This window comes from Salvia hispanica, chromosome 6 (assembly GCF_023119035.1).
Source record: "Salvia hispanica cultivar TCC Black 2014 chromosome 6, UniMelb_Shisp_WGS_1.0, whole genome shotgun sequence".
Classification (NCBI taxonomy): Eukaryota; Viridiplantae; Streptophyta; class Magnoliopsida; order Lamiales; family Lamiaceae; genus Salvia; species Salvia hispanica.
Window position 1 is genome coordinate 42,340,720 of NC_062970.1, and position 15,248 is coordinate 42,355,967.

At 33.7% G+C, this 15,248-nt stretch overlaps 1 protein-coding gene across 1 annotated transcript; it reads left to right on the forward strand.

Annotated features, from left to right (window-relative positions):
• Positions 1–7,555: 7,555 nt before the first annotated feature.
• LOC125193154 (FCS-Like Zinc finger 5-like) lies at positions 7,556–8,435 on the forward strand. The gene is made up of 2 exons (XM_048090899.1): positions 7,556–7,979; positions 8,115–8,435. The coding sequence occupies exons 1-2, from the start codon at positions 7,705–7,707 to the stop codon at positions 8,260–8,262; spliced, it is 423 nt and encodes a 140-aa protein (XP_047946856.1). The 5' UTR covers positions 7,556–7,704; the 3' UTR covers positions 8,263–8,435.
• Positions 8,436–15,248: the final 6,813 nt, after the last annotated feature.

The following is a 15,248-nucleotide window of genomic DNA, read 5'->3' on the forward strand; positions in this document are numbered from 1 at the left end:
TTGATATAATCAATGAAAGGAGACAGAGGTTTAATATGGGGATTAACTGCTCATGCACAATATTTGGAGTGGAGGTAGGGTTTTATGATAAATACGATGTGTAAATAATGTGAGCTTCTAAAAATAATATACTTATGAAAAAGTAAAACATGAAACTTAGGCCATCCCAAGTTTTCTCTTATGCCCCTTTAAAGTCTCATCTTTTCCCTTTTAGGGTCCTACGTTTTCACCATCTCTTAACTAAAGCAAACTAACCTCCTTTTAAACCATCTCTTAACATTCATTCAATTTCATTTTTTTTTTTTAATTTCCCAAAAATTCAATTAAAAAAAACACACTTCATTATAAATAAAATAAAATTACAATTTAAAATACCAAAAAAAAAAAAAAGACATAATTAAAAAACTAGAAATTACAAATTGCACACTTCTCAAAAAAAAAAAATAGGAAAAGAAGCAAAAAAGGGAGTTTTTAGTGACGATCATCTAATGGTTGCCAAATTTTTTGCCCAAAGGCTCCATTAGATCCCCCCGAGTGGGCGGAGAATCACGTGTCCTGCCGAAAGAAAACCCGCCGAAAAGACGGATGCACCCCTTTTTGAGGCGACACGCGGTTGAGTTTCCCCGGGGTTCGGGTCAACAAATTTCCCGCTCATTTCCGCGCGACAATCATGTTGTGCAAATTAGCACGATACATGATGTCGACCATATTCTCCATAAACCCAGTGAGGGGGGCTTTGATAATGTTCCATCGAGTTTGGGGACCCCCGCCTCTCCCCCCTTTGCGGCGACTCCTTCGCGAAAAAGAACGTTTTTGCCCGTAGGCCCGTTAAACGTTTTCCCGGGTTTGGCCCCCGGGATAGATCCGTCCGATGACCCTTTTATCCGGGATTGTTAGCGCGGTTGATGGCGGGCTTTAGCATTAACTTAAAAGAGGTGGAGGTTGGCCTTTGATGTGTTTTTGGCCGGGGCCCCCGAAATACGCTCCCAACCATACCCCTTTGGCAGGGCCGAGATAACGGGGGGGGGGTCCTTTGGGCCCGGTATGCCCCCTTAACGCCCGGGCAATTCTTCCATTGCCAATGCATATGACACTCAGACCCCGGAACCTACACTTGTTCTGAAGGGGGGCAAAATGACAACTCGGTGGTTTTTCCAAAATTAAAAGGCCCCCCACCCCTTTGCAGGTTCAACAAAAAAAGGCCGGGATTCTCCGACGGGTATTCCAAAGCATCCCCCCTTTTTCCGGGGGACGGAGGCAGACATTTAAGCTCGTGTGGGGGACGGTCGTCTCGTCGAGACGAGACCGAGTCCGCAACGAGGCAGCGTTGCGGATGCTCTTATATTTATGTCCCATTTTATTAAATCTAAACTTAAATAATGTTCAAAGTTCATTTGCTGACACTGTACAAATATCATTGTTTATGTTCTTTATTCCATATAGAAGTGTATAACAAAACAAAGAAACACTATTCTCTCATAACTAAATTGAGGTTTTTTTATAATTATTTATATTATAAATGTAATTAATGATTGTCGAAATAAATATCAAACATGAAGAAATAATAGACAATAATCGTACATAGGTCTAACCCACCGGTTCAGCCCATCGGGTTTCGGGTCTAACCCCCCTCTCGGGTTGAAGACTAACTGGGTGGAGGCTAATCAGGTTATACTTTTATCGGATTGAAAATTTCCAACCTTAACCCTCTAAATTTAACTGGCTCTTCGGGTCAATAGATGGGTTGCAGGTTGCACTGACATCCCTACTATCGTTGATGCTACCCTATGCACTAAATACAAGGGAATATCTATTCATCATGATATGTTGCATCATAGTAAAATAAAAAATTGAAAAGTGTTTCGTTTCTACCTCATATGATCAATCTTTTTTATTGTATTCCCCATGTCCCATTAAAAATGAAACGTTTTCCTTTTTTGATTGTCCCATTAAAAATGAAACATTTCCTAAAATGGAAACAACTATATCTCTACTTTTTCATCTTTCTTACTTTACTCTCTCTTCATTAACTCACAAAACAACACTACATAAAATCCCGTGCCAATTTTCAAATGTTTCATTTTAAGTGGGACGGAGGGAGTACTTTATAGTTCTATCAACACCTTTGCAATATTTTGGTATAGTAAGTTGGTTTTATTTTCAGGTGCCCCAACTTAAGACATTTGTCTTTGAAACGAAGTGGCGTGCCTAATACTCCCTCCGTCCCTGAAAATTTGTCACCTATTTCCTTTTTCGTCCATCCCTAAAAATTTGTCACCTTTCATTTTTACTATTTTTGTAATGGACCCCATATTCCACTAACTCATTCTCAATCACATTTTATTTTAAAACTAATATATAATAGTAGGACTCACATGCCACTAACTTTTTCAACTCACCTTCTATTACATTTCTTAAAACTCATGCCGGATCAAATGGTGACGAATTTTGGAGACGAAGGGAGTATAATTTTGCATTGGATTTCCTCCTCTTGTGTGACATAGACATAGATTCTTGTTGTAAGCTTTTAAATGGTGTCATAGATTTAGCAGCAATGTCATGGATTGGCTTGGACTGTCCACACATCACTAGGACATTTAGAAACAATGTCTTTGTTCAAATTTTCACATCTTTGATGCTTCATACTGCCCTAGCATTTCTCTTCAAGTAAATTATTTGTTTTTGGCCAAAATCATATAGCATATTTCAATATACGTATGCTAATATGTGATTCTTTATTATAGACTATTCTCAAGTTCATAGCGGGAATGATATAATATCTGCTTCAATGGATGTTCTAACAAAATCCTTAAACCCAGATATAGTTTTCTCTGGCATTCTGAATATCCTCTCACTCTGAAATTTTGGCTTCCTACCTGAGGGAGTTCGCGTTATCGACATAATGCTCACGGTCCTCTATTTCGATTGCCTGATTTATACCGTTGCTCTCGATTTGGCAAAAGCGAAATACATAGAAATGAATGGTTAACTTTGATCTAGTGTAAATTTATTGATTTTTTAACTGAATAATAGGTATGTTGGTGAATACCTTAGAGTTAGGATATAGTAAGAAGTGGTGAATAGATTTGACATTTTTCTTGTTTCATGGAAAACTTTTACACCTACTTATCATTAACTTGGAGTGTAAATTTCATGCTAAAGAAATATTTATCCCGAAAAAGCTCATTGTCTATCAGTTGCTACTTTTCAATTATTTAATTAGTTACATATGGTACTTGTATTGGTTTTTATTTACCAATTTCAAGCCCTTGAGCTTGATAATTGCATTTTCTTGACATTAATAATTTTGGAGCTTTATTGAATATTTTTGGGTCTCACTACTTCAATTTTATTTTTAACAATCAATTTAATTTAAATTAAATATTATATTAAAATTATAAATTTACATTTTTATTGATAAAATCAAAATTATATAATGGAATCCTAAAACTACAATTAATTATAACTTGAATATCGACTCACTCTGAAATTTGGGAGTGGAGAAATTTTAAAACAGACAAAACGATGCTGACTCGCAAGTAGCGTTGGCAAATCATCCGGTTTGGGTCGTTATCAGGTTGACTCGATAACGACCTAACCCAATAAGGCGATTCGGCAAGGGGGCGTTCTGGCGAGGAGGGGAGGGGCGTTGCCGTGCGGGTTGGACCGCGGTAGAGCTGGAAGTAGTGGTGTTGACGAAAGGGTAGGGTCTCTGCTGTTGGGGGGAAGTTGGTGCCGTGAGAGGTCCGTCGGGGCCCGGAGGAGGACCGGAGCTTTCAGAGGTGGTCACGCAGTGCTTGATAATGTCGGCGGTGACGCGTGCCACCTTCTACATCCACGACCAACTTTCTAACATGTCCTTGGCATCCGTCTGTTTTTTCGTATACGTTTGCTCGACTAAATGTAAAAACCTATAGAAGAAAGTAGGAGCAAAATTCTCCATGAAATCCAAACAAGCTTTCCCAAACTCGAGTGAAAAGATCTTTTTAAGAATGAGGAGAAAAAGACCTGCTGCAACAACACCTCTATAACCTAGTAGATGGGAGTTTTTATCCCTTTCAGAGGAGGGGATGACGGATACCTTTTTCTCTTGTTTTCCCTCATTGTCTTTGGCCTCAGATAACCAGATCTTTATAACAATGAGGCAGAAAAATACTATTGCAAGAAAGCCATAGAATGAAAATGGGAGCATTTCCTTTCAGATGAGATGTCGGATACCTTTCGCTCCAATTTTGACTGATTGTTTGCGGCCTTAGCATCTGCGTCAAACAACTGAAGGCCCAGTGTAGACAGCTCTAGCAACCCTTCTCTGGCCGCCACCGTCACTTTGTCTAGGACCTGGACGAGATACGAAGCTAGTCCGCCACTCTCCGCATCCCGTCAGTGATTTCTGGCGATACGACTCTGGATGAGTATCTTCCCCACCGTAGCAATCTTGCTCAGAAGTTGCAACCTCTCCTCCATAGTTTATGAATTGGAGGTTAAAAAATGAAAAAATCAAAAAGGGAAAAATAATAGTAATATTTGGGAGTGGAGAAATTTTAAAACGGAAAAAAACGATGTTGACTCGCAAGTAGCGTTGGCAAATAATCCGGTTTGGGTCGTTATCAGGTTGACTCGATAACGACCCAACCCAATAAGGTTATACCAGAACCCGGCATGCCAAGGAAACTGTCGACCCAATCACGAATCTGATCTGCTACCTTCAAACCCGAATATGACATGTACCTGACACAAATCCGGCAACGATACGGTATAATATGGGTTGACACTATCCGATAACGACCCAAACCTGTTATTATATGATTAAAACATGATATTACAATTTTTAAAATAAAATCTGTTTTACACTATTTAAACCTGATTTCAAGAAATAAAAAAAATTAAAATAAAGCATAATTTGTTTAAAAAATAATAAAAATAATAATATTATGGGTTATTTGTATCCAACCTGCGTCCAAACTGAACCTAACCAGAAATTATTGGGTTCTTAACAAATCAACCTGATAAGGACATAAACCAAAAAATATTTGACTCAAACTCATTAATTTCGTATGAATTCCTATCAAAAAAATTATTGTGTCGTGTAAAAAATTGTTAGGCCTATTTGCGATGGGTCACCTACAACGGTGACCCTTAACTATCCCATCCCTCCCAATGGGAAGGATTTGGGCTGGTTATGGACAGCGTTGTAATTCCTCTGAATATGATGATGCAGATAAAGAATTTTAATTGTTATAGCAAGCTCTTTCAATGCACGAACAGTGACCAATTTGATTGAATGAATGCGTGATTAGATTTAAAAAAATAAGTGAACACATAAAAAAATCATTTTTGTTGGTCTAACTTCATTTCGTATACTTAAGTTTTAAGTTAATTGTTAATTGAATCTTAAATTTCTGATCTTGTGGTAAATAAAATTTAAAATTAACTTAATTTTTTTTGGTGAATTAAAATTGAAAAAATAGATAATAATTTACTTAAGATAATTATTTACTACATTTATTTATTAATAAACAAATCTATATATAGTTGAATCTGGAACGGTAGTAGCTTTTGTTTGGACTAGGGAATTCATAATGGGCTGTTGATTGGGCCGCCTTTATTTGGGTCCAAAAATAATATCGTATTTTCCTGATTAATAAATTTGTTAGTTCGACGACAATATTACAATAATTTAATTAAAACTATAATAACACTTCATTACACAACAATTATTCTTCCCTAGCATGCCATAAGAAAATTCCAAAAATAAGTTTGAAAAATTTAGCTTAACTAGTTATTAAAAAAGCAAAACAATTATTTACTACACATATAAAATATAATGTAGCATTAATTAGAGAAAGAAACTATGGATACAAATGAATACTCAGAGACAAAACACAACACAACTCTAGGAAGGGACATAATTGGGGAAGGGATGATGAGCCCCATTAAAACTAGGAAGAGGGACGCTAGCAGAGCCCGAGAGAAGCGGAGGCGCGTCCGCGTGTGCGCAATGAACGTGGACGTCAAAGTCGCATTCCGAGCAGCAGTAGCAGAAGCCGCTCCCAACGAGGTTGCAAGAGTTGCAGAAGAATTGGGTGGAAGGGTAGGTGGGATAGGAGACCAAGGTGAGGGGGTGGTGGGGGTGGGCCGGGTGCGTGAGGGACCGGCTTGCGCGGAAGCAGTGTTCGTGCAAGAAGTAGTTGCACTTCCAGCAGGCGAAGACGTTGCCAGAGCCCGGGGATCTGCAGCCGGAGCAGTGGATCTCGGACCCTGGCGACGTCTGGTGGAAGACCAGGCCGTGGATGTGGCTGAAATGCTTCAATTCCATTCCTTTACTTGGTTGATGTGTGTTTGATTAAGTGATGAGGTTGTTGTATATATTGATCAGTTTGTCAAACATGTTAGGTTTTAGTATGTTAAATGCTAGTTGTGAGATTCTTGACAGCTAGGGAGGGGAGTTGAATTTGTCAAATCTCTTATCATTGACTTTGTGATTTGAGTTGTTTGTATATCAAATGCTTATCTTCTTAATTCTTATTTCAATGCTCCTGGTAAAGTCGAAAGTACGACAGATGTGTCTTGCTCCATCCGTCCTAAGAAAGATAAGTTATATTTTTTGTGTTAAAAGGAGAAAATAAATTAGAGATAAATATGTTTTCATTTTTATCAGTGGATCATCCTTGTTGGACAAAACAAAAAAGAAATGAGACGGAGGAAATAGTTGACTTTAAATGAACTAAAATACTACTCAAATACATTCTCTTAAAAACAGTAGTATAAACTTTTAAATAGACACTAATGCATTAAGTAAAAAAAATAACTTTGACCGAACAAAAAGTCAAAAATATCTTACTCCATAGACCATAGATATCTTCATCGTCCTTTAAAAATAAAAATTATTTTTATTTTAGTCCGTCATTTCTAAATAGAATTTTTCTAAATTTTCTATTTTAGGAAGTTGACCTCAAAATCCACGCACATTAGTTCTACTATTTTTTCTTTCTCTTATTTTATCATTTTTTCTAAGTCTTTCTTATCTTATTAATTGTGCATTAAAAGTCGTGTAGTTTCAAATATTTCTCAAAGACGGGATAGTGTTGATTTCTGGTTGGCCATTTCACGGCGTCGCGGCAGCCGACGTCAATCTTCCTCTATTTTTATTTTGTAATCTATTTTGAGATAGTTATGATTGGGGAGATTATTGGTTTTGGTGTGTTAGGCCCTTTAGGAATGTAAATATACGGGCCAGTCCGTTTGGACCAAATGCGGTTCTTGGGCCAGGCTCCGCCATTGGGCTTTTTATTATATAATTTTATTTAGATCATTAATAGTAGTACTAAAATTTAAAGCATAACCTCGCTTATTTATTTGATTGATGGTTCACGAACATATACCACCTCTCTTTTTCACATTGTATTTAATTATAGTACAGCTCCATAAAACAAGTTTGAATTCGGCCAATTCCAAATTCTGATCCATCTCCAAAATAGGAATAAAATAAAACGAGCGCTGACGTGGCCTCCCACAACAATAATTCATCATCTCCCAAAATTCTCAAATCAGAAACCAAATCAACGGCTCAGATCTCCTCCCCCGTTTCTGGCTCTTCGTTATCTTCCCCAACCTTCCCCTTCTCTGCACTCTCCCTCTCTCTCTCTCTCTCAAATCGCCTCGATTGAATCGTATATCTGTGAGAGGGAAGCTTCTAGAGCAGACATGATGGTGGGGAAGAGAGGTCGGCCGCCGATGAAGAGGACTACGAGCATGACCGAATTCACCTTGGATCTCAACGGCGGAGCTGTGGCGCAGCTCTATCAGCCGTCGGATCCTCACAATCCGTTCAACGGCGACCTAAATCAACACTACGCCGCGGCTGCTCCGAGGCTCCAGCGGCGCAATTCGGCGGATTACGCTCAAACTGCTAGTTTTCTGAGGGCTTGCTCCTTCTGCAACCGCCGCCTCGTCCCTGGCCACGATATCTTCATGTACAGGTACAATTTACATCAATCACTTTTTAAATTCGCGATCTGTTAAATCTGAATCGCATATATCTGTAATCAATTGATCATCATCTTAATTTATTTTTTTTTCCAGATTTTGTGTTAATTGATGATTGTTTTTTGCAGAGGTGATAGTGCTTTCTGCAGTCTAGAGTGCAGGCAGCAGCAAATTAATCAGGACGAGAGAAAAGATAAGTGTTCAATTACGGCGGCGAAGAAGGAAGCCGCCACCGCCGGCGGCGGCGATAAGGTGACGGCGGCGCAGATAGGCTAAAACTAGCATCTATGTGTATGTATGTATGTATGTATCCATATTGGATGGGTATATGAATATGCATGTAAATTGGGGCTGTGTTTGTATTTTCACCTCTCAAGGTGATGGGAAAAGTTTTGGTGTAAAGCTATTTCATGCTTCCAATTAATTAAAATCAATTTACAAAATCCAAATCTTGCATGTATGGCTTGAAGACTTGAAGGTACACAGTAACTTCTAACTAATAAAATTATTTTATTGTAGAATGTAGAAATGATAGTAAATGATAAATGTGTCTCATTTTTCTCTAATTCATTCCATTCTAAAAGTAATATTTCATTCTTTCCATAATTCATTCCATTCTAAAAGTAATATTTCATTCTTTCCATAAAAATATGTACACTTTTCATTTTCGTCCGTTCCTTAAAAATACGTGGATTCTATTTTTAGAAGTTATATCAATTTAATAATATAGATTGTTATCTACTCACTCTACTTTAACTATAATTATCCTCCTCTCTCTCTCCTCGTCTCTCTTAGTATAACTAATATTATAATGAGATTTACATTTCAATTTTTTTTTTAATTCACATTACTTTACCTTATTTAAAATCTCTGTTTTCTTGATATTCCTATTTATAAACCGAGGAACATGTAAAAGAAAAATATGGTTCACACTAAGTACTATACTACACAATTAAATATCTTCCTTCGTTTATAAAAAATAATCTCGGTAACGAATGGGAGTATTACAATATAAGTTTTAATTTAAAATGGCTAAAGAGAGAGAAAAGAAAAAATATTTATTAAAATATTATTAATTTAAAATAAGACTCATCCTTGGTATAAAAAAACTTATAAATATGGATTGATTTTTATGAATAGATCAAAATAGAAACATAACTATTTTTTTTGGAAAAAATCACCATATAATCATAATAAATTGGCCACTACTAGAGTAGTAATTTAATGTGGGCCAACATGCAATCATTTTTCAACAAATAATAGATGTATGAATAGTTGTATTGATAGCTACTTAAAGTTGTTTTTACATCATTGAGAGCCCAAGTCGAATATCATTGGATTGTGACGTAAGTTTCTAACAGTTTCATGGTAAAAGCGATGTTGAAATGTTAATATTGAAGTCTAATTAAGCTAGTAAATCTAATTTTACAATTAATTATTTCTTTGAGAATTCCAATTCAATTAAAAAAATATGCTGATATAACTTTCTGAAAGAGATTTTGGATTGGCGCTAACTAGATGACGTTAGATTTTCATGTATTCATTTTGCTCCTAAAGTTTCGAATAATATATCTCTCTCTCTGAAAGTTAAACTGATTGGTTGAGACTTGAGAAGGTAATGTGAAGTTTGGGGCCAACGAAAATGAATTTTGGCTGTGGGACCATTTAATTTTATACCCACTATGGCTTCAGTAGGGTTCACCAAATGCAACACCACATAATTTTATTTTTCTGATTCCAAATTTTATTTTTCTTTTCTTTTTTCAATTTATAAGTATTTTTCTTGCAAAAAGGCATCCTACTTTTCATTTTATTAATAATTGGAGTATATTTTTATCCTTCCCATGTAGACATTCACCTCTTCTAGGAATGGGTGTTAGAGTTTGGATTGAATTCTTTGAACCAATTAAAATTTTCAAATTTTAATGAAAAAATTAAAATTGAATTGAACTAAATTACTCAAAAATCTACAATATTGAATAAAATACGATTCGAAATATAAGATAATCTGAAAAATCAGAACTGAAGTTCGCAAATTTTATACTAGCATAATTCAGATTTTGGTTTTTTAGGGTTTTAAAATCATCTCCAATGGTACACTAAAACCTAAAATGGGATAGGTATTTAGCTCCAATAGTACTCAAAAACCAATCCTATTTTTGGTTTTTGAGAAAAAAATACCTATCTTTAGGTTTACACTAAACCAATACCTAAAAGTTTTTCAAATTTTGTGAGTAAAAAAAGCATAATATAGAGAATATTCTTTTAAGTTTGAGTTTAGTGTAAATGGTTGGAGTAAAATCAATATTTAGTGTGAGATTTACACTAAAATGAGTTTGAGTTTAGTGGAATGGTTGGAGATGCTCTAATATACATGAATTCGAACCAAAATATCTATCGGTTGGCAAGACTAAATCTCATGATTAAATATGTATCATGTTTGGTTCATATGATTACCCCCTCAACTTAATCCTAGATTGTTAGTCTCATAATAATTAGTCATAGTCTCCTCCCTCCAACTAAAATAATCCCACAACTTAATCCTAGATGGATAGTCTCATAATTATTAGTCATGACAACCGAACTCCACCAAAGTGTATAAAACTTAATCCAACCCTAATGACTAAAATAGGAGCTCTTAATTCTCCACTTACAGTATGGAATATTATATATTTATATACTAAGCAAATTTAAGCCATACAAACTACTGAACTATACTAACGAGTGGAGATAACAAAGGTTCAAAATTCAAATGATTTTAAATTTGGGTGGCTGTTTAATTAAGGTCAAAGTATCACACACATAAAATGTATTTATTCATGATGAATTCTTGCTTGTGTACATAATTGTACTGTCAATTAAAATACAAAAATGACAGAGAATTTAACAAATAATTTAAAATCTAGAATGCCTCAAACTGTACTGTTTGTACTTTAAACTTAAGCAAACACTAATTATTGAGTAGTACTACTCATGTTCACTTTCGATGTTCTTTAATTAGATCAAAAGGAAGAAGCATCATGTATTATTATTATTGATGAATAAAGCATCTTTACTTTGTAATTGGACCTTGGGAAATGAATATGTTTTCTTTTCTATTTGTTTTATGCTCTTTTGATTGGTCTTGTGGCGATTTGCATTATACTCTCTGCAGTAGATTGGGAAACAACATGGAATATTAAATAAATAGAATAACTTTAATCAAAAGTTGCTTTCTTCTCAATTTTATTTACTCCATTACTTTAGTTATGCTAAATCCAACTGGAAATCCCAATATATACTTTTGCATTATCAATATCTCACATAGAAGGGTAGAACAAACAAAGTCTATTTTAGAAATCCTCCTGTAAAAATTATTTATGGTGAAAAATATATCAGTATATTTTATTTTATTTCCTAATACTTTAAAATTTTACATAGAACAAACAAATAATTTATATAGATTTAACCGGAAATTTCTTAATACTTTAAAATTTTCCAAACTTGAAAACTAAAAAATAAAATAAAATAAAATACCTTTCCGATCCCCCTATATTTTTACCTATGCATTGAGGTAACTAATTGAATAAATGTTTCTCGTGACTCGATGCAACTATTGAAGATAAAGTTAGTATATTACTATTATTATAATGGATGCAAGTTGATATGACGCAACGTATGTAATAGATGATCGACGAAAGCTAATTATATAGTATATAATATAATACGATTGGTTGTGAATTAACAAATTTAGAAAATGGCCACTTGCGCTAGTGGGCATGTGGTTTCCAATTATAATCACTTAGTCCATAATAAAATTAATTATTGGTTTGCGTTTATTAATTAGATACCATCTTCGTCTACTACCAAAATTTTGAGTACTTAATTAACCGTACAAGTTTAATGCAAAATTAATAAAATCATAGAAAAAAAAAGAGGAAAAGAAAATATATTATTAGTTAAAAATAAGCTTTATATTAATAAAATAACTCTATTTAAAATGAAAAATACACTAATTTTTTGATGAAAAACAGGTTTAGCGACATGGAATATAACATGGTGTATGCCTTGTGCCCTCGTCAATGACGCCGTATTTTAAGAATTAAGAATATATATCAAAGTAAATTTTCTCAAACAAAATTCTAGTCAAATTCCTTTTCAAAATTAATTATTTCTAGCTACTTCATACTATTTTTTAATATGTGGCGCAATACATGTGAATATACAGCAGTGGAGTAATGAGTTTTATATATTTATGTCAGTTACGGTGATATTGCTTTTCGTGACAAATGATAGAAAATACAAAGATTACTAGTCCAAATTAATTCATTCATATACTTAAAAAATGTATATATATGTATTGTGTGTGTATCATTGTATGTATATTATGAATGTGTGATCTTTATCAAACAAAGACACTAATTATCCCCATTAACGCTGATTATTTAATTAATTATTTCTTCCTTTTTGAATGAATTTATTAAATTAGGGGATCTCATAGTCTTGATTCTTGTTTCCTCCCTAAATAACAGGGACTAGTTTAAGTAGTTGAGGCACGCCAAATATTATTTTCAATTTAATACTAATAAATGTATAATAAACATGACGACTGGTCAGACTGAATATAACAGCCCCATTGAGAAATAAAGTTCTACTCTCTCCGTCTCGCTTTTAGGAGTCCCGGTTGATCAATTTTGGACGTCTCGCTTTAGGAATCCCGGTTGAGATAAATTAATAAAAAATACCTAAAAAGTGTTAAAAGCGGGTCCCAACATCCACTACAACTAATAAAAAAATGTTAAAAGTGGGTCTCAACATCCACTACAACATTTATTTAACGGACACTCAATTAAAAGTGGGTCCAAACATCCACTACAATATTTATTTATTACACACTCAAACACTTCTTTCTTAAAACATGTGTCCAACTCAACCGGGACTCCTAAAGCAGGACGGAGGGAGTATTATTAAAGAGGGCCCTATCTTCTGTTCTCCACTATATCAAAAACACTACTACTTTTAATTTTTTAAGAAATTATTTGAACGTAATTCAATTATATTTAACAATTATGAAATTCTAAATTGCTATCCTGAAAACATTACGAAGTACTCTCTTCGTTTCCGTTAATAGAAACATTTCTTTTTCACACGAAATTTAAGAATAATGTGTTAAATGGATGGTGAAAAAAGGTAAAGAGAATTAAGTAAGAGAGATGGGAGAGAGAATAAAGTAAAAGGGATAATTATTCTTTGTCAAAAATAAAAATGACTCAATTAACTTGGAACTTCCCAAAATAAAAAATTACTCTATTAACGTGAAATTGAGTAATTACTAAAATATTAATGTACTACACTCATCTTTTTTTAATAAATCATATTTCTTCTCTCTCCTCATTCTATACTTTTCTCAATACTTTAATATTTTCAATTACTATACTAAAAATCTTATATGTTAATCGAAGAATGTGACTATATTGAATAGAACGAAGAAAATACTAATATTATTATTAGTACTATATCGCCTCAGGGTTCAAGCATCGGCTATTGGTGAAACGGAAATTTGGGAGTTGTGTTCCAAATTTTCCTTTCTAAATTGAGGAAAGGAAACGATTTATCATTAAGTTTGCACTTTTTATTTTTTGTATTAAGATACAATACAATTCATACACCCTTGCACTTGTATTTAATATGTTTTATTTGAACTTGAAAAATGTGTATATATTGTAGCTTAAGTAAAATCCACAACTTGACTTGCACTGATGGAAGTTTTGGTTGAAATATAGAGAAGAATGTAGGGTCATGTCCTAAAAAAAAACCTAATCCGTGGAGGACATCCATATAGCAAATATTGTGGAGTAGTATATTTTTGTATATTAAACTTGCAAACACATGTATGTATTATACACACGTGTGAGCACACACACACACACATATATCTACTACTATTATTTAGTAAGATGAAAGTTTATAGTCAAGTTTTGGTAAGACATTCAATTAATAATCAAGACTTTGGGGCTCCCACTTGTTTGGACATGTCCTATTCCCCAACCCCCTTATATTCAAAGAGCTCTTTTTTTCTCAGCGTCACACAAATTTTCTCTCATTATTTAATTTTAGATGTTTTCTTTCTATCTTCTTATCTTTGTTTTTTGATATTTCCACCTAATTTTATTTATTTTTTCTGTTTCCTTTCACTTTCATGATTAAATTCAAATACTCAATTGGTTTGGAAATAGTTTCTTTCGTTTCTTTAATGCAATTGATCATTTTTTTGACCAAAAATTGTACCATTCATTTTTTTCATATTTTAATACATTTTGATACCATGCCCAAATTATTTTGGGCCTTTGTACAGTTAATATATTATGGGCCCTTTGTAATGCAAAACATCGGCCCGTTATGCTCCTAGACCGTAACTTCAGCGCCATTAAAATTATTTTAAATCAATGCATATTTATTTGTGGACATTATCTACGTCTTCTTTTCAAAATTTCAATATTGAAGATAATCATTTTTGGGTAAAAATTAAGCATTAGTAGTTTTTTTTTTTTTTTTTGGAAAAATTAAGCATTACTTAAGTATACTTGCTTATTATAGAGACGTAAGATGTAGGGGTGGGAATACGGATATCGAGTATTGGGTTTACCCGCACCCGACCTGATATCCGCCGGGTATTGGATACCCAATATCCAATTTTATGGGTTTGGATATGGGATTGGGTATTGAGATTTAAGATAAATCGTGTATTGGGTAACACGAATGGGTATCGGATAATACCCGAATATTCAATTTATTATTTAAAGTAATTTTTAAATTAGGTTTAGCCATTTTGGGCTTCAAGAGCTAGGCTAATTTATTTATTAATTACAACTTATTAGGTTAACTTTCTCTATACTTATATAAATAGGTCAACTTCTCTTACTTTAGGTCACGACTTCTCCAAACTCTCAAGTTTTACGTATTGCATAACCAATTCATATGATTTTTATATTATAGTTAATTATTTTGACTTTTATATGACTTTTGACTGTTTAATTAAATGCGTAGCTTTTATTAATTTTACTTACATATTGCATAACCAATCCCCATAAACTTAATCATATATTTTAAAATAAAAGTGATCCATTTTTTATACTACAAAATAAATGCAACATTAAAGATATTAGTCAATTTAAATATTTCTATATTTATATTAATATATAAAATTTTAATTTTTTTATTAGTTATTAACACATATAAAGAGTCGGGTATTTGGGTACCCGATACGTCGGGTATGGATACCC